The sequence below is a fragment of the Polistes dominula genome, unplaced genomic scaffold (genome assembly GCF_049000335.1).
Source record: "Polistes dominula isolate Pdom_NZ unplaced genomic scaffold, Pdom_raw_medaka contig_16, whole genome shotgun sequence".
NCBI lineage: Eukaryota > Metazoa > Arthropoda > Insecta > Hymenoptera > Vespidae > Polistes > Polistes dominula.
The window spans coordinates 3,540,943-3,566,184 of record NW_028301040.1 but is presented as its reverse complement, the minus strand read 5'-3'; the positions used below and the strand labels follow the sequence as shown (position 1 = coordinate 3,566,184).

The window sequence follows — 25,242 nt, the reverse complement described above, 5'->3', positions numbered from 1 at the left end:
TTGATATATATCCGATGCTACTATTAAATTTATAAGAAAAGCTTCTCCACGTTTTTTAAAATTGATTCGGCCAGTTTTACCAAAATAAATAAATTTCAATATGAACTGAAATATCGCTGGATCCATTTCCCTGATATAAATAACGTTAGTCTTACTTTCTAGCATATCATTTTGTAACATTGCTGCGAATACAGGATTACTTATAAGCATCATTTTATGAGCTGGAAATTCTTCTCCCTCAACATTTATTAACACGTCTGCAAATTTTTCGTCTAAGTAGATGTCTTGCATTTTGGAAAGCAGCGTTACATTTTCGTCATTTACACTTTCGTAACATTTTATTTTATACGCGACGGTTACTTTAATATCACGCATGGGAAGTGGAAGTGGTCCTGGGTTAACGGTTGGATTTTTATTAGAAATCATAACATTCATGAAAAATTTCACCAAAGGATGATAGTATGTAATTTCTGTAAAGCGTGGTTTTGCAACGCAGAAACTTTTGTAATTGTTTATAAAATCTAAAGAAAAAGTTCCTTTACAATCTACGAACGATAGTATTACTTTGCAAAGTAATTTAGTGCCTTTTAATACAAATTCAGGAGATTGATGAAAAGAATCAGACTCAACTTTTTCAAATGAAAATGTAAATGTTGTCATCGTATCTTCTATTTCTTCAATATCATCATCAAATAATATAGGATCATTTCTTTTTTCACTAGACATTTTTTTTACTCTTCAAATCACGAACACCTTGACAATCAATCCAGATTATAGATGTGATCACTACTATATAATATTTTCGGCAATCAACAGTGCACGAACTTTTGCAAATGAGCCGTCGTCGAATGAACTTCGATGGGATATCGATATGGACTTAATCAGTGATCCCAGAAACTTTCGCTTGTCTGATCGACACAGTACCGTAAAATTATCGGTTTCTTAATAAAATTATCGTACGCACGGAACAAAGTTTCACTCTATAGTTTTGACTAGGTTAACGAGGACTTTTTTCCACATTTCCAGATTTTCTTCATGCGAAAGTGCCACGTCGGTCGTACTATCGTGCTATCAGTGCAATCAGTGCTATCAGTGATCTCAGAGACTTTAGTTCGTCTGATCGACACAGGGGCGTGAAATTATCGTAAAAATTTGAATTCCAATAATTTCTGGGATGAGATTTTCAAAATCTGGAAAAAGAGTGCAAGTTCCAACTTTTTCGAAGTTGATGACCTTTTTTTTTGTCTTCAAAACCCTGCCATAAAAACGGCGTACCGCATGGAGAAAGACTTGATCGTACAGAGATCGTACACAGATCGTACACGGATCGTGGTGGTGGTGGTGCATCTTTGCTAAATTTGATGACTAAAAAAAAAAAGGTCATCAAGTTTTCGAAATTCCAAATTGGATCGTACAAGGCCTTAAATAATTATCGTACGAATGGGATCACTGCGTACTATGGATACTATGGTACAGTAGTCGACTTTTCTTTTCGATATCGATATATCGATATATTCTTTCAATTCTTTCAATCGTCTTCTTATTCTTCTGTTTTCTTGTTTTCTTCATCTTCTTCATTTTCTTCAGTTATTTCAATATTTAATCTGTTCATTAATTGATGATCAATCTTCAGATTCTTCTTCAAAAGGAGGCGCTGAGCGAGCGCTGACTAAGAGAGCGCTGCAATCGAAACAAACGAAACAAAAACAAAAACAAAAACGAGACATATCGAATTATCGTAAATTATCATACAAGTTGAATTTATGATCGTACAATGCTTCAAATTTTGCGACGTGTACGATAATTATCGTACGAATGGGATCCCTGTCCTTGACATATCTTATGAATTTGATTACAATCTGTGTTATTGTATTGTTACAAGTCTGATGTACTGTGGTGCCAACTAACGTTTGAACGAGAGCCCACGATGCGAATATAACCTAAGAATGAAATCATTTGATGATAAAGAAGATTTCTTTACAACTGTTTATCCGATTTATACATTTTTTAATACTGGAATCGTTTTTATCGACCGAAATTGATCTATAGATCATCTACGCTAGAGAAATTTCATTTGATGAATAACCAAAATCTTTTTAAATAGAAATGTTTCTAGATGTCGCGTTGATAAGTCGGTAAAGAAGATAAAAATCATATTTATTTTTCCAATATCCAATTATTTTTACAATTTTTTTTATTTCAAACGATAATAGTGACAAATTGAATTTCATGAAAAATGGATTTTTCATTTGAAATTATAACGAATAGTACGCGGTAATAGAGGCGTAAGTTATTTTACAATAAATATTCGTATTTTGAGTGACACATGGCGTGATTTTAATAATCTAACATTATGGCAAATGAACATATTGATTTATGAAATTAAAAATAAAATAATTCATTCTAAAACATAGGTTCTCAAATATTGCCTAGATGAGCCAAATTGTAAATTTTACAGAATTTATCAAATATAAGTAAATAAACCAAATAACTAATAATGAAATAATAATTAATTTCAAATAAGAAAGGAAACAAATAATAACAACTCTCATCTCACGTATATTACATATAAAATTTAATTTTATTTTTTTTTGCTAAATCGAATAAATTTAATAACTAATAATGAAATTAAGATCATTGATGATCTGACATCGCGATCCGCACTTTGAGAATCACTGTTCTTAAACACGTGTTGTTAACTTAAGATTTACGATAATATATCTTTAATAAGTGATACATGTGTATATAGATATATACATAGATATTAATATAGATATAAGGTGATATGAGGGTAACAAATATGTAATTGGTAATCTCTTATAGTATACACAACACGTATTTATAATTATTTATTATTCTAAACAAATAATTTCCAATTAATGGTCTTAAATAATAATGTAAAGTCGCGGGTGGTCTAAAAATTTCGTTTTTATTCATTCAACCTATAACAATTTTTTAATTCTTTTCTATCAACACTCAAATATTTCTTTTCCCATGGTCCTTACTTTCTTGTCATTTTCCCTATTTTTTACAAATATTTCTATATATTCAAAACGTTTGATCTGCATCCCATATTCGGTAGAACAATAAGAGTTTACTGAACAAAACAAAAAGACTACCCCTGACCGTTTGATTGGCTTACACCTGAACCGGTATGATGTTGAATATGATGGTCATGTTTCTTTGAATCATTCGATTTGAAAAAAATATCAATGATTTGTTATCATTTCGATAACAATTAAAAGATTTAATTTTTAGTAGTAAATTGATAATATTATTATTATTGATCATTATCAATCTGTTTCCTCTCTGCTTCCTTCTCTCTCTCTCTCTCTCTCTCTCGCAAATTTCAAACTTACAAATAAAAGTTTTAATCGATACTTAATTGTTTTCTTATTAGCGACCCATAAACGATTCATTCGTGTAAGGGCTTCGTATTAATACTGATCCATATAAAAGTTGTATCATGCATACGTTAGTTCGAATTTCGTATATAGACAAACAATCGCGTAAACATAAACGATAACACAGAGTTGGTGTTATTATAGAAATTGAAATATTTCTAATTTGTAAAAATACGTTGGTATCACTTCAGTAAATTCATCGTTACAAATGATATTAGTTTGATAATAATACACGAAGGTTTTTCTTCTGTATATTATTATCAGTCAACGTTTCGGTTTCATTAGTTGCAACAAGCTGAATTACTTTAAAGTGTGCAGTTAAATAACCGAAATATCGACAATTCGAAATAAAAGTCAATAGACCGCATTAATTATTAAAATATCAAAGTGCGTTGGTTTTGTCGACCATAAAATATGTATTCATGTTTTCCGAAAATTGATCCACGTCCTTTTACTACTGCACAAAACAAAGGTTTTGGACATTGTTTAACCAATTATACATATATAATTCTTACACCTATAGATGGTGAAACCATTGTAACTCCTTCGTTTTATTTAAATGGCCATGAAAAAACTGCTCATATAGAAATAAAATGGGAAACAAAGAAAGTTAAAGTTCGATTGGTGATCGGAAATGAATTAGTGTATGTCAAACCGGCTATAGTGAAAATAATCATTAGTCAAGATGATAAAAGTCATATAGCAAAATTTAAATTTAATAAGGAAGATATGGATAAGGAATCGTGGATAGAATTTGTACGACCAAATTTCGATAAACCATTGTTCATACATTTTGCATTTTATTTGATATACCATAAATTAAATAGAAAACTTAATAAAACGATACCACTTAAAGTGGAACTCAGCGAACGTTTGAAAAGATTATATAAAGATAAGATATATGCGGATTTTCTAATAAAAGTTGGCTCAATAGAATTTTTAACTCATAAATCGGTACTCTCTGCTAGAAGTCCTGTATTTGCAGATTTGTTAAATAAAAATACGGAACAACAAGACGAGATGAAGGATGTTCTTGTTATTAACGAAATCGAACCGAAAATATTCGAAATTTTCTTGAAATATCTTTACCAATTCGAGATCGACACTATTGAAAATTCTAACATAAATTTAATTGTAAGTTTACTCCAATTAGCAATAACTTATAAGGTCGATGATTTTAAATTGGAATTGTGCAAACTGGCAACGAATTCATTTACTCCTGAAAATATTCACGAATGGATTCAGCATTCTTCGAATTTAAAGTTAGAATATATCAGGACAGTGGCTGTATCTTGTCTTAACAATTGCGTCCTTGCTCAGATACCTCCTTTTTGAGATTTTAATAATGATAAAATATTACAAAATATAATAATCGAATGTTAAACGATAATTAAATGTATTGTACGAAACTTTAGCGCGATAATTAATACTCTGTAATACAATTTTTCATTCTTTTATTTATTTATTTATTTATTTATTTATTCTTTTGATATTATTTTAAAAATTATTCAAATGAAATATTAAATCTCGACGATGATTCGACGATCTCATTGCTGATCTAAAAAGTATATCAAAAGTTCTTACGAAGTATGTATTATTGTAAAGAAATATAAATGTTCAAGTTTATTAGTATTTAGATATTTATGAATAAGATTGTTTTTAAAACGTTAATCTCTTTCCTTTTATTATTATCAACCCTTATAATAGTCGTGCCACGTGGCAACGTGTATTTACAAAGGAATTTGGTATTTGAGACGATAATCATGCCAGAGAATGAAGAAATAAACTATCTTGAAATATAAGTAACTTCGAATCTATATTCAATATCGTCATCTAATATTTCAGCAAGGACAATTATTATGAAAATATAATGGAAGAGATGTATAAACTCAATATCATAATATATGTAAACTCAAGATGATAAATATCATCCTAATACGAAAGTTTCCTTTCCTATCTACAAACAAAGAAAAAAAAAAGAAAAATTGAAATTTCATAATCGTGGAATATTTATTAACCGTTCACATTTGAATTATTTCTTTGGAATAGTGTTCTTAAGAAAGAATTTATTTGAAAGACATTTCAAATGGTTTACATTTAATTTTCTACGTTTAACTACCCATGTGAATTCGTAGTGATGGTTAATGTGTTAACGAAAAAGACTTTTTTTTTAATCTGTTTAATGAATACGTTACGAATTCTTTTCTAACGTCTATCAATTCATTAAAATTAATTGATTATTATTTTTTGTTTTCGTAGACTAATAAAACCGAGAACAGAGAGAGAAGTTTTTCTTTCTCTTTAATTGCACACACATGCATTTGTCTTTCAAATGACTAACGCTGGTGGTTTCATTGACATCGCATTTAACCTATGGGATGATCTTACAATCGATCGAATAGAATGAAAACGATTGATTCCTATTCTAAGATACCTATATATTTCTTCTTTACGTCTTTATTAAATATTATTCGGCCCATAGAAATATAAACGCAATATGATGAAGTGCAATCAAGGCTACGAAATATTTCTATTTAGATCATTTTGAAAGTAATTTCGTTAAAACGAAATAATATTATAACATTTGAAACCTTCAATCAAGCCTGACGAAAGAAAAAAAAACAAAAAAAGAAATATAAAAATAAAGATAGATATTTTCTAATATTTAATAAACTTATCGACCTTGTAACATTTTATCGAAGATGCAGAAGAAATGTTTTTTTCTGCAATGATAAAATTTTTTAACAATAGCAACAAAATGCCTTTAATCAAGCGAATAATCAAAGTTTCTCTTTATGCAGTATTACATTGTGCATAAATTAAGGTCTCGATATTCATCGAGGTCATATTTTCAAATTTTACAACTTATAAATAATTATATTTATACCAAATCATTTTTTACAACAATCTTCAATTTGTTTTCTTGAATTATATGTGTGTGTATGTGTTATGGACGATTTTTATTCCGAATTTTTTATTCTATTCTCCATTTCAAATTTGATTCATATTTTGATAAATCGTTATGAGATAATAAAAGTATATTGTAAATATACAACTATATGTTACTATCTTTTTTTTTATCTTTGCAAAAGAAAATTTTTATCTTGCATGTGTCTCTTACCTTGCATTCTCAAAAGTAGCTGATGCACTGCTTCCTATCGCACCGAAACCAACACCAACGGCAAGGCCTTCGGGAATATTGTGCACCTAAGCAAAGAATGATTAAAATTACTACGCCATTATTACAGTAAACTTAGAAGATAGATTATTTTTTTCTTTTTTGCAATAGAATAACAAACAGAGAGAGACAGATAATATAAAAGAAAGAAAAAGATAGTAAATAAATTTCTTTGGAATATATATATATATAACGTGTTTGCAACTTAAACAGATAAGATAAAAATAAAAAGAAGATTAAATAAAAGAAAATATTCTTTCAGTCAATAATTTAATGTTTGATTAGAACGTTTCATAATTTATGATCAAATAAATAACGTTGGGTATATTTTATTGAAAAAGAATATTTCCGTAATCTTGTATCCGAATATACACGTGGGTAGATTGAAAAGTTTTGCTCTTAAATTATATTCTATCGATCAAAAAATTCATTTTTATTCTTATGACGTGGTCTAGAAAAACTTTTCTTTCAATTCAACCTGAGAGATATTTTTTTGAACTAAAAAATTCGGAGAATACTTATTGGCCGACATGATACGAGTCAATGTGCGTGATAGGCAATTAGAGTCAAGATATTTTTAATTGGCAGTCATAATTATCAACATTAATACGAATACACGTTGCATGTGAAAAACGTATATAAAAACATTATGTACACGAAAAAAATAAAAGATGATGATTTCAACTTACTGTAATGGCTACAACCAAGAGCAATATTCTCCTCCATTGATTATTCTTAATTTCGTTACTAGGATCTTCATAAACTGTACTCATCTCGGCCAATTCCGATGGCCTATGTATATTGGCAACTTGTCTTCTTCTTGCATTTTGTTCGTAAAATCCTGAAAAAGATCGATATAATGGCGACATTACGATGATTCTCCATTTCAACAACTAATTCGTTTATTAGATTCCGTGGAAGCACACAGGCGTATCGCATGCAAATAAAATATTATTAATTCATTTTTTATATTGGCTTTAAGGGCCGATTTTAATTTATCGAGACTATTTAATTTATATTGATTTTTTTTTTTTGATCAAATTTTTGTTTTAATTAATTCAATTTGCAGGCATAACGAAGAAATTAAGTTTTGAACAAAACATTGGTACCACTCGGCAAAGATTCGATGGACGATTATAGGGGGCTTTTAAACGGGGATTTAATTTTGTTTAATTTATAATTTTATGATTTAATTATTTTTTTAATATCTGTTTTTTTTTGGTTATATTTTAAACACATTTTTCACACGTCACTTTTTATTACATAACACTTTCTTCGGCACAGACACATCACACGCGTTTCAATTCACGTTATTTAATAACATGAGTCTTTTTGTTTTTTTTTTTTAATTTTCTTTAAAGTTGAGTTTTATAATTTTGTTAAATTGTTTTTTAAACGCAGAGAATCTGAGCCTATGGGTGGTACCAGTTATATTAATTATGATATATCTACCGTGCATGCATTTATAGATCTCTATAGAAGTATGTAGTAATTCTCACTAATAGACTAATCTAAATATTAAAAATATACATTAACAAACTATTTAGTATCAAAATAACGTGTCTCAAAACGGATTTAATTTCAGGAATAAGCATTATTAATAAAATTACAATATGTTGTGTAGGTTGGTTGTTTGAAAAATAATTTCAATTTTTCCAATAACAAAATGTACGATCAAACTTATACGAGATTGGGTTGAAAAGTTTTGAGTTTCAACAAAAACAAGAAAAAAGAACATTAATTTATAAAACATAACAAGAGAATTTTAACAAACAAAAATAAACTTTTCAACCTTTAATCGCGTATATTTAATTTTGTACAGCAATTAATTCTTCTTTTCTTTCACATTCTCTTTTTATACATAAAATGTGTATATTTTGTATTAGAAATCAAACAAATAGAAATAGAAATAATTATTATTGTAAAAGAAGATGCTTATTCCTGGTTTTTAAAGTTAGTTCGAAACGTTCGCCTTATACGAGGACACAAAGCAAAAAGAGGGGCGAGTATACAGCGACGTTCGTCTTCTCCTTTTTTCTTTCCCATTTCTCTTTCCCTTTTTTCACGACAACGATGATAATAATAATTCATAATTAATAAATAATAAGAACTAATAATAATAATTATAATTATAATTATAATAATAGTAATAGTAATAATAATAATAATAATAATATTAATAATAATAATAATAGTAATAATAATAATGATAAATTAGGCATACACGTATACGTACACTGGATTGGCTAATAAATAATATTGGAATTTGAAGCTATTTACATTGAAATAAACGACCTTATTATTTTGCATTGAAAAAATCTTTCTTATCTTATATCCAATTACAAATAAAACTATCTATCTTGAGTAATTACTGTTTATTACAAATCTTTTTAATACTTTCTATTTACGAATAAAGAAATAATTAAATAATAAAAATATATTTTTTCATTTCGAACTAATGATACCCGTTATAAAAGAATATTACTTTATCTAAAACTTAAAATATTTTCTTTCTATGAAAATAAATAACATTATAAGTATACATTGTTTAATTAAAAATTCTATTAACATTTAATATATCAAAATAAAAAATCCTATTATCTGTTTTAGACTAAAAATTCCGATATTACTTGTTGATCAACTCAATTTAATACAATCATAAATACATGTGTGTATGTATGTATGTGCGTATACTCGTATGCCATTTAAAAGATTATAGATATTATAATTAAATAATATCAAAAATATATAAAGAAATGTATAATAATTAAATTATAAAAATAATCGTAAGAACAAAACCGTTCATCATCCCATTATTGTTGGTAAAGCCTATAGAGAGAAGTGGTTGTAAGAAGAAAAAAAGGCGAAATACCATCGATAGTAGTCGAATCGACATGAGTGTACATCATTCCACCGGAAATCTGTACGTCGTTAAACGTATCGATATCGTCTAAGTCCTCGTCACTCTTTAGTTTTGCAAGGACCTTGCCTCTTTGTTTCGTACCGACTGACTGCATAGCTAAAAGCACATTGGGGGACTGAATGCCAAGGGAAGATATCAACACGTCCGTTCCGTATACGAATGCCGCGCCTATGAGAAACCCAACTCCGACCGGTACGAACGCGTATTCCCCTTCGGCTCCATAAATTTTGCTCTCCGTAGCCATTTCAATAGCTGGCGCCAACAAGGACCAATAGCTTGCTGCTACCATCACGCCACCGGCAAATCCAAGACTGATGTCCAATAGTTTTCGCTGAAAACAATCGTTACAATCGTTACAATCGTTACTACAAGTATGAACTGTATTTTCTTTTCTCTATTTTTATACATTTTTCAAAATAAATGAAATTATTTGAAATATCGTTCTCTAAATTATCAAATTTCGTATGAACAAACAATTGACCCATATGGTAATTGTTACCCCGTTCGATAATGCATATGCACGAGCCAATTTTCTACGTAAAACGATACTCGAGTAATAAAAGGGGATGTAAAAAGATACAAGGATGGTTTAACTAGTTTTCAATTTAACATAGAAACAATTTTATTTAAACGTTTAATTTGTTTCCTTTCAAACTACTTCAAACTCGCTTTAAAAGGGCCATTTGTTTACTTTACGTTATTACACTATTGCGTAGGTTATTGATATCGTTGTATCTCAGTTTTATTTTTGAAATATCTTATCAATTATCAATCTTACGTCACGAGCTTATCAATATTTTCTCAAAATTAAAAACGATCTTTTGATATTACGGAAACAAAATGCGTCATTCCATTTAAGAAATTTGAGTTGGGATTCATACGATCCTCGAGGACCATCATTTAATTATGAAGAAATTCAACGACGACATCCCATTATCATTCATGAATCTTTACAGAAAAAAATGATGTGATCGTTATTAACGTTCCACCATGTATAAACATATGGACATGTATTTTTGATTATTTTCTATTTTTTTTTTTTTTTTTTTTTTTGTTAAGAGAAAAGACCGGATCAACTGGAACCGATGGACAAAAGATAATGTCACCTAACCAGTTTGACTTTAATTTATTGAAATACTCCAACAAATATCATAATAATCGAATGAATAAATAAGTAGTTATTTTATAATAATAATTAATAAATCATGATTAAAATATATTATTTTTTCTCACTCTATAAATTAGCACATTTTTTTTGAAGCATATCATTTAGATCAGGCGGAGTAATATATTCATATACCTATATCCGGCTTTATGCCAATTCAAGATGTAAGTATATATATACGTATATATAATATATGCAGTAGGACGAGATGATCGCTCGATGACCTTTCTACGAGAAACGGGACACGTTTACCGATCGTTCATGACTCTCAAGTGATCATTATCGATACTTTATTTTTACGATAGTAATCATTATGCACTTTCTTATGCACAATATATATGCATACGCGTATACATCATTTCTACGGATTGATAAATTAATGAATAATCGTTTCAACAATATATAAAGAAGGACCTTGATTAGTCAATAAAATCAGAGAATAAATGACCCGGATAACCATGATCTCGCTTAATCAAAATTTCGGATAAATGTGATTCAATTAATCGAAGTCTTACTCGTTGAATCGTTTAAACGATTGTACTCGAAGTAATCAACAATATTTTGAAAAAATATTATTATTATTATTATTATTATTTGTTGAAAATAATTTCTTAATGCAATATTCTTAAAGAGAAAAACAATCGTTGATATATTTAGACTTAAAGATAAAAATTGATTATAGTAGTGGTAGCAAACAAAGATAATATATTTTGATGGAGGTTAGGTGCCCTTTTTGATCATCGTGAACGAAGATGACGACGACACACGATGTCTCGGATCACACACAATGAAGAGAATTAATATAAAGAGTAATGTGCGTCTCATTTCCCCCGATTGATAAAGAACGCTTATAGGTTGATGTAATAGGGAAGCGTTCGATGCACGCATACTGTGCTCTATTTAAAACGAGCCTAAGTCCTTGAAACTTATTAGTTTGGCGAACCGAAAAAGTATATGTTTTCGAAGTATATTTGAACTATCGAATGTTCTATTAAAATTTGAGTCAACAAAGATTCATTTCTAAATGCATATTATATAATGATTGAATTAATTCGATGAATGAAAAAAAGGCGCGAATTTCAAAAAGAAATTAAATATGGAGAAATAAACCGCCTTTTTTGGTCAATACCATCGGGTAAGGTTAGATGTTTAGATTTTTGAACGTAACATTGTTGACATTTGTAGCATTGGATATACGGGCTCAATTAAGTAGGATTAAAAGATGATTGATTATGATAAAGAATATATGATATGACGATGATGATAAGTATAATAATAATAATAATAATAATAATAATAATAATAAAAATAATGAAAATAAGAAGATAAAAATAATAATACCTGTTTCCCGCGTATAACTACGACAAGCGCGGCACCCGCTGCCGTAAGGGCCCACGTGAAGAGTGTCCCTAAAAGGGCCTGTACAATTGGTGAATATTCCTTCAACATCTTTCCTTCTCTTTCAATTGATTTTGTTAACTCCTCTCTCTTCTCTTCTCTTCCTCTTTCACCAAATAATTCAATTCGTAGGAACACGTTGCATTACTATCATCCGAGCAAATAAACCCGAAGCGAACGTGTGCCACGAGAAAACTGTTTCGCGGGAAGCGAAAATCACAAACGGCAAACCACACTCAGTCCCCCGCGCTTATCTTAGCTGCCACCACTGTTACTACTACTAATGCTGATACTGTAACTCCATTACCACCTCCACTACTACCTCCAACACCAACATCATTACACCACTAAACATCGTTTCACCATTCCAACGCGACACTCTGGCAAAACCTAAGTATTATATGCTTATTCGTTTCCTTTGATTAAACACCACTACCACTATCAACACCACCTACCACTCTTCTACTGTCTACTACTACTATTAATACCAAACTACCGCCTACACTACTTGTTATCTTTGTTTCATACATCAATGTTACTCATCCCGATCTGACCGATTAATACACGCGCGCTTTTCTCGCACTCTCTCTCTTTCTCTTTTTTCAGATCTACGCCCTTGGATCTGTCAATTCTAACTTTCGAGTCCACCACACATTTAGGAAAACGTTCCTCGTTCGTTACACCATATATGAAGAACCACGATCGAAGCGCCATCTTCCTCTCTCTCTCTCTCTTTTTAACCTTATCTTTTTTTTTTACCTGCCACCTTGCAACCTTGCCATTACACACGATTGGTCGATTGGTGTGCCATCGACCAGCCATGTTTAACAAACATTTTATTAAAATTTTATATGAGAAATTCATTTCACAATTAGATTGTATAATATTTTAATTATGATTTATCAATAATTTATTTTTATCTATTAGAAAATTATTCTCCATATTTTACAAATTTTTGACCATTTCATTAAATATCGATTTATGATAAAGTAGGCAATTATTAATTCGTTTAATATCTATTATATATAAATATAATTCTAAGTTTTGTTTAATATTTACGTTAGTTTTATTGCAAAAATATCATTTCTCATGATATTTATTTTCTAGTAATAATTATTGATTGATATTACTACAAAAAAATGTTCTCAGTACTCATAAAAGATAATCTATAAAAAGTTAACCATTACTAATCTCAACTATTGCATTTATTTGTTATTTTTTCATTTCGTTTTTAGAAAATATTGATAATTGTAACTATTATCAGTTTTATTATATTATCATGACAATATTTTTACCCAATTGATAAGTAGAAAATAACATTGCAAATATTCTTCTTCAGCTCGACGATCCGTTCGTTACCGCGAAAACGTAGCCGCCATGTTTAAAATGATTTGATTGGATGCTATCTTTTGTCTACTTGGTCACGTGATCTCAAAGAACAAATTAAAATATATATAATTAAATATAAATATATATTATTATTATTTAATGACAAAATGTGATAATTCATTTAATTTTAATATTATAATGAATTATTTGAATGAATTTTCTTTAATATCGTTCTTTATTTAAATTAGATTTTTCTTTGATATTTCGCGCGTGGAACACACAGTAGTGCTGCAGTCGCGATTGGTGTTAGCAGACGACAAAACGCGTCGTGTTGTCAATGCGTCTGTCAACTAATGTGCAAACATGGCGTCTGCTTCGGTAGGTGCATGAGAGAAAATCCTGCGTTTTTAGTGTATCTTCATACTAAAATACTGCTAACGTGCTTCGATCGTAGTATCTAATTATATGTTTATGCTTAGAACGAGATATAAAAAAAACCGAGACGTTTTTTGTCGAAGAAGCCGAAATATCTCGTTAGGCTAGCTCGTTGGAAGATCTTTACTGACATATCCATAAAGAATTACCGTATGTATTACTTGATAGAGGATAAAATCGGTCTAATACATCGGTCGATACATTCGAGATAACCTGACGATATTATTATTTTATTTTTCTTTCTTAATTTGTTTTAAACAAAACGTTCGTTTTTCTTTGCTCGTTTCGCTCGATTGCTCAATTTGCATATTATATCATCATCTTATTTTACTTCTAATTCATTGTTTAATTTAATTGTAATAAAAAAAGAAAGATTATTTGTTTATGTCGGTTTTTAGGTACCTTTACTGATGGATGACGATACCATAGCCTTCGGAGAAGAGGATGAAGCTGTCCGTAGCGACAAACTCAAGTACGCATTATTTAAATAAGACATAGGAGGAAATATCTTTATTTATGAAATATAAAACATGTTATTTTTCATCTTAGGCATCCATACGTTACCATATTCCATCTGGTATTTAGAATATCAGCTATAGTAGTTTATATGATGTGTCAATTATTTTCCAATAGTTTTATCGCTAGCTTTGTTGTTGTTGTACTTCTTTTGTCGATGGATTTTTGGACAGTTAAAAATATAACCGGAAGACTGATGGTGGGACTTAGATGGTGGAATTACATAGACGACAATGGGAAGAGCAACTGGGTATTTGAATCTAAAAAGGTTTGGTTGATTCTTTTGTTTTTAACGAACCTTCTTCAAATATATATTATATTTCTTCTTCGTGAATTATAGTTTATTTTAACTGGTATACCTTCAAAAATATAGTTCAAGGTTATCGAGTAGAGATAATATTTTTATCCTTGATGCTTTCATTCCTTTCTCTTATTAATATTTATTTCACCTTAGAGTCGATAATTTGAACGTTATGCAAATTTTAATAATAAGCGACTATTCATAAGGATGATTATTGTCAAGAGATTGCTGCAAATTTCTGTTATGTGCCCTGTGTTTCAGGGTCCCCAACAGAATCGTATTAATGTGGCAGAGGCACGTATCTTTTGGTTGGCATTGATACTCTGTCCACTTTTGTGGTCGGTATTATTTGTCACCGCCTTGTTTCGTTTAAATTTTCAATGGCTGTTACTCGTATGTATTGCTATCATTTTAAATGGAGCCAATCTATACGGATATGTGAAATGTAAAATGGGAGGTGATCGGTACATTTCAACAGCTACCAGTGATTTCTTTAGGAAACAATTTATACAAAATGTTAGTATAATATAATATTTAGTGATCAATAGGAAAGGATAGGAATACAGAATGTTGTTTGTTTTTTAAGGTTGCATCGATGATGACGAGGAGTCCAGCAACAAACAATCCAAATCAACAAACTAATGTAATATAAAAAAAAGTTCTTTTGTAAGTATAATGATGTGTATGAAAATTAATAATAATGCTGTAAATGTGTACTGGGTGAATGATGATATGCTTGTACATAATAATATTAGTTATAAAAGTATAAGTACTCTGTAATAAAATTATTATTTGAAAACGTGCTCAAAAAAAAAAACAAGATGTAATTATTTTAAAAATTCCTTTTCTAAATCATGCAAAAGACAATACTTTATGACGTTAGTTACTAGTTTATTGATGCCACAAGGCAATATATAATGTACACGGTATTTCTCCTTGTCAACAGACTCTTTCTATTACACCATATTTAATTTGTATAGTAGTTTTTTATTAGTAACATTGCATTTATCGTATTCACCTCAGCCTGCTGTATTCTTTCTGGCGAGAAGGTATCACAAAATAATTTCCCATTCTTTCAACGATATTTAGTATTTGACTTTCTGTCATTCTATTCTGTCATTTTAAACTCACATTCTTCCTTGGATCTGAGACCATAATATCATTTGACCGATTCATCTATAGATATAGATGAACTTTGCAACTTGATCTTATACATATTACCAAACTCGTTACATATTGCATGGAGCAGTACATTGGTAATCGATCGAATTTTATTAACGTTCGTGAAGGTTGCTCCGAAGATTACGAGTCATAAGTGTTTTCAAGAAGAAGAATACAACAAACCACATATTGCTATACACATTTTCGGTTAAAAAAAAATATATATATAATCAAGATTAATGGCAAATACGGATCTAAATTACAACATATACTTAAAAAGAATTTCGTCGAAATTATATAAAATAACTTAAATATCCCATGTTAGAATTAGTACGTTACAAATACGTGAATATCGTGGACTTTGTGTTTGTAACTTTTGTGAGTACAGATTATTAATGCTACCAACTTATCGCTAGTAATATGTTTTTTTTTTACAACAATTGAACTTCTTTTAACACATTTTGCGCTTAGCCTGGAACTTTGAAACATGAAGTCATTGAGAAACTTGGCAAAATACACTCGGGTAGTATAATTACATGTCATTTTATAGATTAAGAGGTGTCCCACAAAAGTGGCTCCACTTATTTTAAATGCACGTTTTTATTTATTTATTTATTTATTTATTTACTCATTTATTTATTTATTTATTTAATTATTTATTTATTTGTCTGATTTTGAAATACTTCGATTAGAACTTGACGGTGCAAGGAACACCAGAAGAGAACAAACTGTTTATTAAGTCAGTATGAATATGTTTCTATCACAACGATCTTTTGAAAATTATTTGTAACGTTTGAAGTCTTTCTCTCTTTTTTTTCTCTATAAAGATCATTTAGAAGAACTCTGATAAATACAAGGGCGTGTGTTTTACTATTTCTTCTTTTTATTTTTTTTTATTCCCTTTTTTTTTCATTTTCTTCTATACAATTTCTGTAAGCTATCATTCATGTTCGGAACAAGATAGAATAAAATGGAGCGCAGAAATATTCACACTGAACGATATAAAGCAGTGGTATGTAACACTGAAGGATGAAATTTTCATACGAAATCGACATAAGTTTGTTAGTTATAATAGTAATAATAATAATAATAATAATATATATATATTTACAGTCCAACCACAAGAACTACTAGGATTTTTTAATAATAAGATGTCCGTTAAAAGATAGTATCGGTTGATAATAATTTTTGTTCGTTCGTTTCAACAATTCATAAGTTTCTTTTTTTTTTCTTTTCATTTTAACTTACAAAAATTGGGTATATAGAAAGCTAAATATCAGTCGGACCGTTTTGTATACGTATGATTTAAATCACATTTCAATGAAACAAGTAAACTTGCTCTTTTTTTTTCCGTCGAGTCTTTTTATACGAATATAACAATATTTTATTTTTAGTTAAGTTCAAACTAATATAGAAGATTTGTAATTTGTGTAGGAATTAACACTCGCACAATTTATATATTTTCTTTTTTATGAAATATCTTAACCATCGAAATAAATATTATCCAAACGCGGCTGCGGAAAATATATATATATATATATTCCTTAATATTCGATCATCTCAATAATCTTATTTGTCTTTTCATTTCTCCTTCAGTATTCACAAATACCTTACAATTAATAATAATAATAATAATAATAATAATAATAAAAAAGGTAGCTGCGCTGTTAAACGTTATTATTATGTGGTCATACAACATGTACAATATCTCTTAGAAAAAGAATACGAGCCAACTTTAGTGAGATCCTTCGATACTAGTTGTACTTCTTGATAATGTGAAGTCGCATAAAGTATTTACCTCCATGCCGTTATAATATGTTATTTTCAAATAAGTTTAGGTATTATTTTAGGGGAAAACATCATATACATATCTACTTCCAGCGCAGTAACGTTGACGTAAGGTTTCCATTTTCGTGTTAAATTTGTATAAAAACTAAAGATAGGTTTACATGATAACGATACTAGTAAACGAATCGATTAAAAACTATAAATTAATAATGCATGAACAAAATACGATAAATAATGCATTAAACGATGGCAGTTGTTTTTTTTTTTTTATTATTTTTTTATTTTTTTGTTCGTTTATTTTCTTTTGGAAAGAAAGAAAGAAAGAAAGAAAGAAAAATATTTAAGTACTTTGTTTTCAGTACAAAAGTTATATAGCTGCGAGTTTAAAGCAGATCTACCGGAGCTGTTGCGTTTTTGGATATATTTTTTGAAAATATATCTCACGCATGGCTTTGAATTTATATCGATGAATCAAAAATGATGTTGCAAATAAATATAGAGACTCTTACGAGCGTTACAATCTATATATATATATATATATATATATATATATATATTCTCAGTCTATATGAAGTAAATTTTATTTAAAAAAGAAAAAAGATATTTATTTTGTAAAGACGTGGCGTATAGAATTTGTAAAAACATCGGGAGTGGGGGGAGGGTTCGATTAAAAAGTATCAAAAAATATGTTAAAACATCTAAATGAAACCTAAACAACAAATGAAATATATCGTGATATGGGACATGCTCTTTTTTTTGTTTTCTTTTTTTAAATAAAACAGATTATTATATATTCTGATAGTCTGGAAAATATCCACACATTATTATGCACATCCACTTCTCTTTTATGATATTTATAATATATATCTATGTATATATATTATTCATCATCTTATGTATATATAATGTTGTTAATGACAAACGGTGCATTTATGTACACTTAGTCACAATTCCTGACCCTCGAACCAATTTTTTAAATAATAGTAATAGTACAAACATACAATTTTGGAAGAATTAACATTTCTTCCTTCTGTACAAATGAAGATAAAATTCAACGAATAATAAAAATAAAAATAAAAATAAAAATCTCTATTTCAAAAGTACAAATACAATTTAAAATAGTTTATTCTATTAAATTATAAGAAATAAAATTTTTATAAAAAAAATATCTAAAGCAGAAATAGATAAATTTGATTAAAAACGCGAAGCATATTTTTCGAAACAAAATTTGATCAGTTTAAGTATTATTTCGGTATTTTGTAATAAAAACAAATATGTATTTCGTAGATCCGATAGAAAATGTTAAATCGACGATAAATGAAATTAAATTCAAGTATAATTTTTGAAGATTATATAGAATAATAGACGAGGTAGAAGCTTAGATTTGAAAGTTTGTACATAACGGATTCGAGGGTATCGGATTATAATACGGGAGTCCAACATACACAGTGCTTCTATTAAATAATCTTTATAGAATTATGCACAATCTTCATGTGTGCATATTTCTCATTAAATACAGGCACCGTTTCCTCTCTTTCATCCTTCTTCTTTCACAATGTCATATTTGTTTTTTAATGATGTCTCTTACATTCTAAATTCTTAAAACGATTTCGCTTATAATCTATTGTAAAGTTACAATAAGTAATGAGAGAAGATACCTATCGTGCATAATGGGTACAGCATTAATTGTCAATTTGGCAGTATGGCAAGTTTCTTGTGTTAGTTTGCGGAAATTTTCATGTCTCTTCTTTCTTGTTAATCCACATCGAAAAACATTTATTAATCCTTTTTTTTTCTTTTTCTCAAGTGTGTTACTCGTTACAATTAATTTCCATCGATAAGTACTCGTTAATGTGTGCCACGTTATCATACAACCATTCAAGTTGTTAAGGCTTCACAAAGAGTAACTAACTGTGCTTTTCTAATTATTAGTCTTCTTCCTTTTCTTCTTTTTCTTTTTTTTCTTTTTCTTCTTCTTATTCTTCTTTTTATTATCATAGAAATATACGAGAGAAACGTTTGTGTTGTAAATTGAAGTTTCTTCTCTGCAGCTGTTAATTTAACGATGGAAGCACTTTTCTTCGATAAACAAGATTCAAGTTTTTCGCGTTACTTTGTCTTTTCATTTTACGAGAGAATCATAAAATTCGTATCATTATTATTATTATCATTATTATCATTATCATTATTATTATTATTATTTATTATTATTATTAATATTATTAATATTATTATTATTATTATTAATATTATTCATTTAACGATACTCTTTTCTATTTAGATAAAAAAGAAATAGAGTAGAGAGATAGAGAGACATGCTTGTAAGTATTTTATTATTTCTTGAATTTTTTTTCCAATCCTCACGTTGTTTTTAAATCTTAATAGTTAGAAGACTACCTAAGCTTCGATAAAGAAATTCTTAAAAGACTTCAAAAAATTTAGCTGCCAAGAATGTTTCCATAAGTGAGATAAATCTCACATAAGTTTTTTTCAGGATATGTTCCAATTTGGAGATTTGGGATTGTACGATCGAAGGTTGTATTTCGAATTTTGATTTTTGATATACGCATCGACGTATGCAGGCATTTACGGGCATTTGTTAACTCGTTTTTTCGAAAAATTTATTTGAACGTCGAACGAAACGTATATATTTATATATAATCAGTTATGGTTCTCTCATCTGAGAACGATATGATCAGATTTCTTCAGATAATATTTTCAATTTTTTCTTTATTTTTATTTTGTTTCTTCTTTTTGTTCATCTTATTGTGATTTTGTATAAAGTAAAAACGGGTGTCTCGAAAAAGAGAGATAGAAAGATAGAGAGAGAATGAGAGATGTGAATTATGGTCGCTCGTATCATCGACGAGGAGAGGAGATTTAACGTACATACATTTAAGCGGCAGTTTTTTTATCTTACCTCGCTAGCTAAGTTAGCTACAATTGCGAGAATTCTTCAAGTTTCTTTTACCTTCGAATTCTAATCTATTTTTTAACGACAATTTTTTCTTCATCTTCTTAATATTCTTCTTCTTCTTCTTCTTCTTCTTCTTCTTCTTCTTCTTCTTCTAGTTTCGTACGTTTTTTTTATGTCAGGATAAAAGTTGTATGTGAATGCTTTCTATATAATGTATATAATTTCTTTTTTTTCTTTTCTTTTTTTAAATTACTGTCAAGAATGAAAATTTCCTGCGCGATTATGTGTGCTGCAACACCATTTTTCAACTATTGCACTTCATCGTCTACCATTATTATCATTATTAATATTATTATTAATATTATTATTAATATTATTATTTTTATTATTATTAATATTATTATTATTATTCTTTTTTATTTATTTCTTTTTTTAAATTTTTTATTGTTTTCCGTTTTCTTTGCTTTTTTTTGTTTTGTTTAAACCGTCTGTGTGATACATTAGCGAATAATTATCGCTTAGCGACTATAAGATAGTTGCCCTTGAGGAAGGTACGAGTAATGTTACGCATAAAAACTACGCTTTTTTTTACTCTCCAGCTGCACAGTTAACACGATATATGTATTCCATTGTACTAAACACGTCGTACTTTAGCCCTTTCTCCGATATCCCTTTCATTCTTTTGTCGTTCCCTTCGATCTCTCGTAGCTGCTTCTCTTTGCTCCCGATTATCGGCTTGTCAGTTGGCGTAATGATCAAATGATCCTAAGTATTCCAAACTGGCCCGATAACAGAATTGATATTGATCCTGAAAATCGAATAAATGACGAGACGTTAATAAAAATTATAGGAAAATTATAGATGATATTTATTGGATTAGTATTTCGAAATATTTGAAATAAATGTATCTAGGATTCGTGAAAAAATTGGGCTGTTAGAATTGGGACTCTAATGTAAGTCTTCCATTTTCTAGGCAACTGTTTCAATCTTTGAATTAATCCTTCGATCAATTTTTTCACGAATGCTTATTTTTATAATAAAAAGGTTTAAAACTGCTAATCAAATAAATAATCGTGTAAAAATGAAATCGAAGAAATCAACTTACTTCCGTTTGTACCATGGCAGGACGTTGCGTACGTAATATTCTTACTGTTTGGAAGATATCTACCACACCTTCGTATTGCATACGTTCAAGGACGATGCTAAGCGTTATGAATACACCCGTTCTACCTACACCGGCGCTACAATGTACAGTTATAGGTCCATCTTGACCAAATTGTTCCTTGGTTTTATGAACTTGACCGATAAAATCGATAAAACCATCTCCGGATTTGGGTACACCTTGTTCTGGCCAATCAATGAATTGGAATTGTCTAACTGTACGACTTGCTCCATCTCGTGCATCAGTAACTTTGAATTCGCGTAAAATGTATTGTGGCATATTGTATTCAGCGATAGGATCTACGACGAAGCACTGATAACGAATCGATCTGTCGGAAGGCCAATACTGATGGCACTTTTCTCTACCCATTTCTTTGAGTTTCGTTAACATAACCACGATCGTTGAATTATGTTCCCATAGCATACGCCAAAAGTCGTCTGTGGTGTCACAAAGTGGACCCTGGGTTGCAATATAAGCACCACGATATCTGTAGCCATCGATTAAACTGGCGTTTATGTAATCTGACCCTTCGATGTTACGTTGTGGCTGTAAACATACTCTGCTACATTCGTAAGGTAGGATATGGACCAATCGATTTTTATGTTTGTTGCATGGCAAATTGGCCGATATGAATCTCGTGGAGTCAGCTTTGATATTAGACAATTTCTTAAATTCCAATTCCATGCCAGTTATATTGTCGATTTCAGGTTGCATGAGCTTTTGAATATGAGAGTGTAAATTCCTAGCTGGTACCTCAGTATTGCCGCATATCACCGCTTCGAGAAGTGCGTCATGAATAAATATGTACTGATCTTCAGTCTGTACCATATAGTTTCTTTGAGCACGTAGACATGTCACATGTCCGTATATGTCAATCATTTTTTCGTGCTTGATACGTTCCAGCATAGAATCTATAACGATGAAACAACCGGTCCTGCCAACGCCAGCGCTACAATGTACCACTAATGGGCCGCTGTCCGGTCCGTTTAACGATCTAACTCTTCGCAGAAATTGTAAAAATGGTGCTGGGTGTTCCGGTACTCCGTGATCGGGCCATGCTGTGAATTGCAATTGTTTGATCTCACGTCTCTCCGAATAACCTGCTCTACAAACTTGGAAAGTTCGAATACAATAGGTAGCTAGTTCTTGGATATCGGTAATGGTGACCGTCATCTGGCCATAAGTTTCTGAACCTCTTGTTGGCCAATACTGATCACACTTTATTCTAGTCCTTTCTTCCAGTTTCGTCATCATAACAATTGTACTCGTGCGAAGTTCCCAACACATTCGCCAGAAATCACCGAAGGTCTCCTGAAGTGGTCCTTGAGTTGCCACGTATGCGTTCTGCTTTCTATAACCATCGCAATAGTTCGCGTTTATATAATCGGACCCAGGCATCCCATCGACCGTTTGAAGGATCACTCGAGAATGATCGTAGGCTATCACGTTGGCATAACGATTCTTTGATGCGTTTACTTCCATGTTCGAGTGGTCCCAAGTGAACTGCTGACCGGGTTCAATAGACTCGTATTCTTGACTGAACTTTAGATTGTCGTTTGCTTTCAATCGATCGATATGATTGCCCAACTCGCTTATGGGTATCGGTGGATGCGATATCATGCCAGGAGTTTGGAAATTCAAACGTCTCATCTCTACTGGATCGGATGGTGCATGATTCGAACTGATATCTGCTGCCATAAGTGGTCGAGTTACTGCTGCCTGATCTGGTGCCTTGCACGGTTGCCTTCGTCTGAAACAGGAATTATGTTATAATTTCATTAATTTTATCACAGTATAAATATTAATGTTCTGTCACGTAAATATTTGTAATAATTAGAAACAAGTGTAAATATTTCTAATTTGTATGGGGACTTACTTTTTTATAACGAATACTAGAATCAAACAGATGCTGACCATAAGTGCTGCTATTATAGGACCAACTACCCAAACCATTCCAGGATCCTGTCCACGGGTTTTAACAGACACTTCAGGATTTCCGTCGACTGGAGTATTTGGATTTGGTCGACGTGGAGGTTCACCCGGTGGAACTTCTCTCATATCCAATGAAAGATACTCAGAGAAAGGTGAGGAAGTGTAGAGATGCTGAAAAGTAAATTGTTAACGTTAATTCGTCTATTATTGAGTAAGATTATGTTTTTTTTTATAAAAAAGAATAGTAAGGTGTATTACTGACCTTTCTAGGAGTGTCAACCACGGCACGTACAAAAATTCTATATCTCTTATTCCTCTCTAACTTTCTGTTTTCATATCCCTCGTACAAATCACCACTTCCTAAATGGAAGGTATAAGGAATGTCTCTATGAGGGAATTTAGCAGCGATGTAAGGTGCGTTCTCTCGTTCCGTTTTAGTGGCTTTTCCCGTAATCATGTCTTCCGTAAGTTCATCGGGTTGTTTGTCAGCCGTTGATTTATCTTCAGGTACAACGATCAAATAATAGTGAGAAATTGGCCCATACTCTTCGGACGCCTGAGGTAGGATCACTTGAATCTCTTCGCCATTGACGACCCCATAAAAGTCTGGTTTAACCATAGGTTTCGGTGCAGCCATTTGTGTGGTGACGGTGATTTTAGCTGGTGGTCTATATTGTCCATCTCGTGGTACGGCACTAACGTTAACATTATATGTAGTGAATGGTTGAAGCTCGTTAATGGTTGTACTGGTAACGCCAGGATCGAAGAGGATTTGTCGACGTGGTACGATTTGCGTTTGCGTTATACCTTGAGAGTCGACGAACTCTTTAACGGCGTCGAAGGACACCTTGTAATTCGTGGGATTCAGTCTTATAGGCGGTGTCCAAGATAACGTCATCGAGTGAGTTGACGACTCTGGTGCTCTGAGATTCAAAGGCACATCTTCTGGTTTAACAGTTACCGTGATCTTTTGGCTGATTCTACCTAGACCACTCTTGTATCTCGCCGCTACGGTTATGGCATATTGAGTGAACTTCTCGAGATTGACCAGGTCCGTAGACTCGGTCAGACCAACGGTCTTTTGTTTCCATTCGTCAAGATCCTCAACTGGTGTTGTAGTATAGAAAACTTGATAACCAGTGATCTTGCCGCGATTAGGTACGGGTTCCCACCAAACTTCAACGCTCGATTCAGAAGTTGCGACGGCTTTGACTAACATCGGTGCTCTACCGATATCCTTCTCCGTTATTATAGTAATTTTCTCCGAATATGGGCCACTACCTCTCGAAGTTCTTGCTCTAACGTGGAAAACGTATTCTGTGTCTTCTTCCAAATTTGAAAATACCGCACGAGTTTTCGTCGTATTCCTTTCTATAATCGAGGAATGATCGTTCTTTTTATTGAACTGCACATCGTAACCAATGATCTGACCGTTTCGATGTTGTCTCAATGGTTTGTCCCAAGTGACGCAAAGGGTGTCAGGTGTTTGAAAAAAGTAAGACAAATTGGTTGGTGATCCGCTAGGTTCTCCCTCAGGACTTGACCAATATTGTACAGTTTCTTGCCCATATCCAACATTGTTTTGACCAGCAACTCGAAATTCGTATTCTACGCCGCGTTCTTCTTTGAACGA

The 25,242-nt window shown here is 30.8% G+C and overlaps 4 protein-coding genes across 16 annotated transcripts in view; 2 read left to right on the top strand and 2 right to left on the bottom strand.

Moving 5' to 3' along the window:
• Positions 1-12,771, bottom strand: part of Zip48C (Zinc/iron regulated transporter-related protein 48C) — a 69,162-nt gene extending 56,391 nt beyond the window's left edge. Inside the window, exons 1-4 of one of the 2 annotated variants that reach the window (XM_089174870.1) lie at positions 12,012-12,771; positions 9,455-9,836; positions 7,272-7,423; positions 6,526-6,611 (exon numbers count right to left, since the gene is read on the bottom strand). In XM_089174870.1, coding sequence (XP_089030996.1) covers positions 6,526-6,611; positions 7,272-7,423; positions 9,455-9,836; positions 12,012-12,119 — 728 coding nt within the window. In that variant the 5' untranslated portion in view covers positions 12,120-12,771. The remainder of the gene's footprint in view (positions 1-6,525; positions 6,612-7,271; positions 7,424-9,454; positions 9,837-12,011) is intronic. The other variant, XM_089174871.1, reaches the window with a different exon arrangement.
• Positions 1,687-6,519, top strand: LOC107064884 (speckle-type POZ protein-like). The gene has a single exon (XM_015318051.2). It carries the CDS (start codon positions 3,819-3,821, stop codon positions 4,737-4,739), a length of 921 nt encoding a protein of 306 aa, XP_015173537.1. The 5' UTR covers positions 1,687-3,818; the 3' UTR covers positions 4,740-6,519.
• A 907-nt stretch (positions 12,772-13,678) lies between the features above and the next one.
• On the top strand, positions 13,679-15,469 carry LOC107064891 (putative Golgi apparatus membrane protein-like protein CG5021). Of its 3 annotated transcripts, XM_015318069.2 has the most exons (6): positions 13,683-13,775; positions 13,877-13,982; positions 14,231-14,304; positions 14,382-14,616; positions 14,911-15,165; positions 15,236-15,469. In XM_015318069.2, the coding sequence occupies exons 3-6, from the start codon at positions 14,243-14,245 to the stop codon at positions 15,299-15,301; spliced, it is 618 nt and encodes a 205-aa protein (XP_015173555.1). In that variant the 5' UTR covers positions 13,683-13,775; positions 13,877-13,982; positions 14,231-14,242; the 3' UTR covers positions 15,302-15,469. The 3 variants fall into 3 exon arrangements, with proteins under 3 accessions (XP_015173554.1, XP_015173553.1, XP_015173555.1); XM_015318068.2 differs by lacking the exon at positions 13,877-13,982 and having other exon boundaries at positions 13,679-13,775; positions 14,923-15,165; XM_015318067.2 differs by lacking the exon at positions 13,877-13,982 and having other exon boundaries at positions 13,679-13,775.
• A 50-nt stretch (positions 15,470-15,519) lies between these two features.
• Positions 15,520-25,242, bottom strand: part of Lar (tyrosine-protein phosphatase Lar) — a 506,717-nt gene continuing 496,994 nt past the window's right edge. For 6 of the 10 annotated variants that reach the window (XM_015317927.2, XM_089174795.1, XM_089174792.1 and 3 more), the window contains 4 exons: positions 23,872-25,232; positions 23,554-23,780; positions 21,621-23,427; positions 15,520-21,323 (listed from right to left, as the gene is read on the bottom strand). In XM_015317927.2, coding sequence (XP_015173413.1) covers positions 21,255-21,323; positions 21,621-23,427; positions 23,554-23,780; positions 23,872-25,232 — 3,464 coding nt within the window. In that variant the 3' untranslated portion in view covers positions 15,520-21,254. The remainder of the gene's footprint in view (positions 21,324-21,620; positions 23,428-23,553; positions 23,781-23,871; positions 25,233-25,242) is intronic. The other 4 variants (XM_089174791.1, XM_089174796.1, XM_089174793.1 and 1 more) reach the window with 1 other exon arrangement.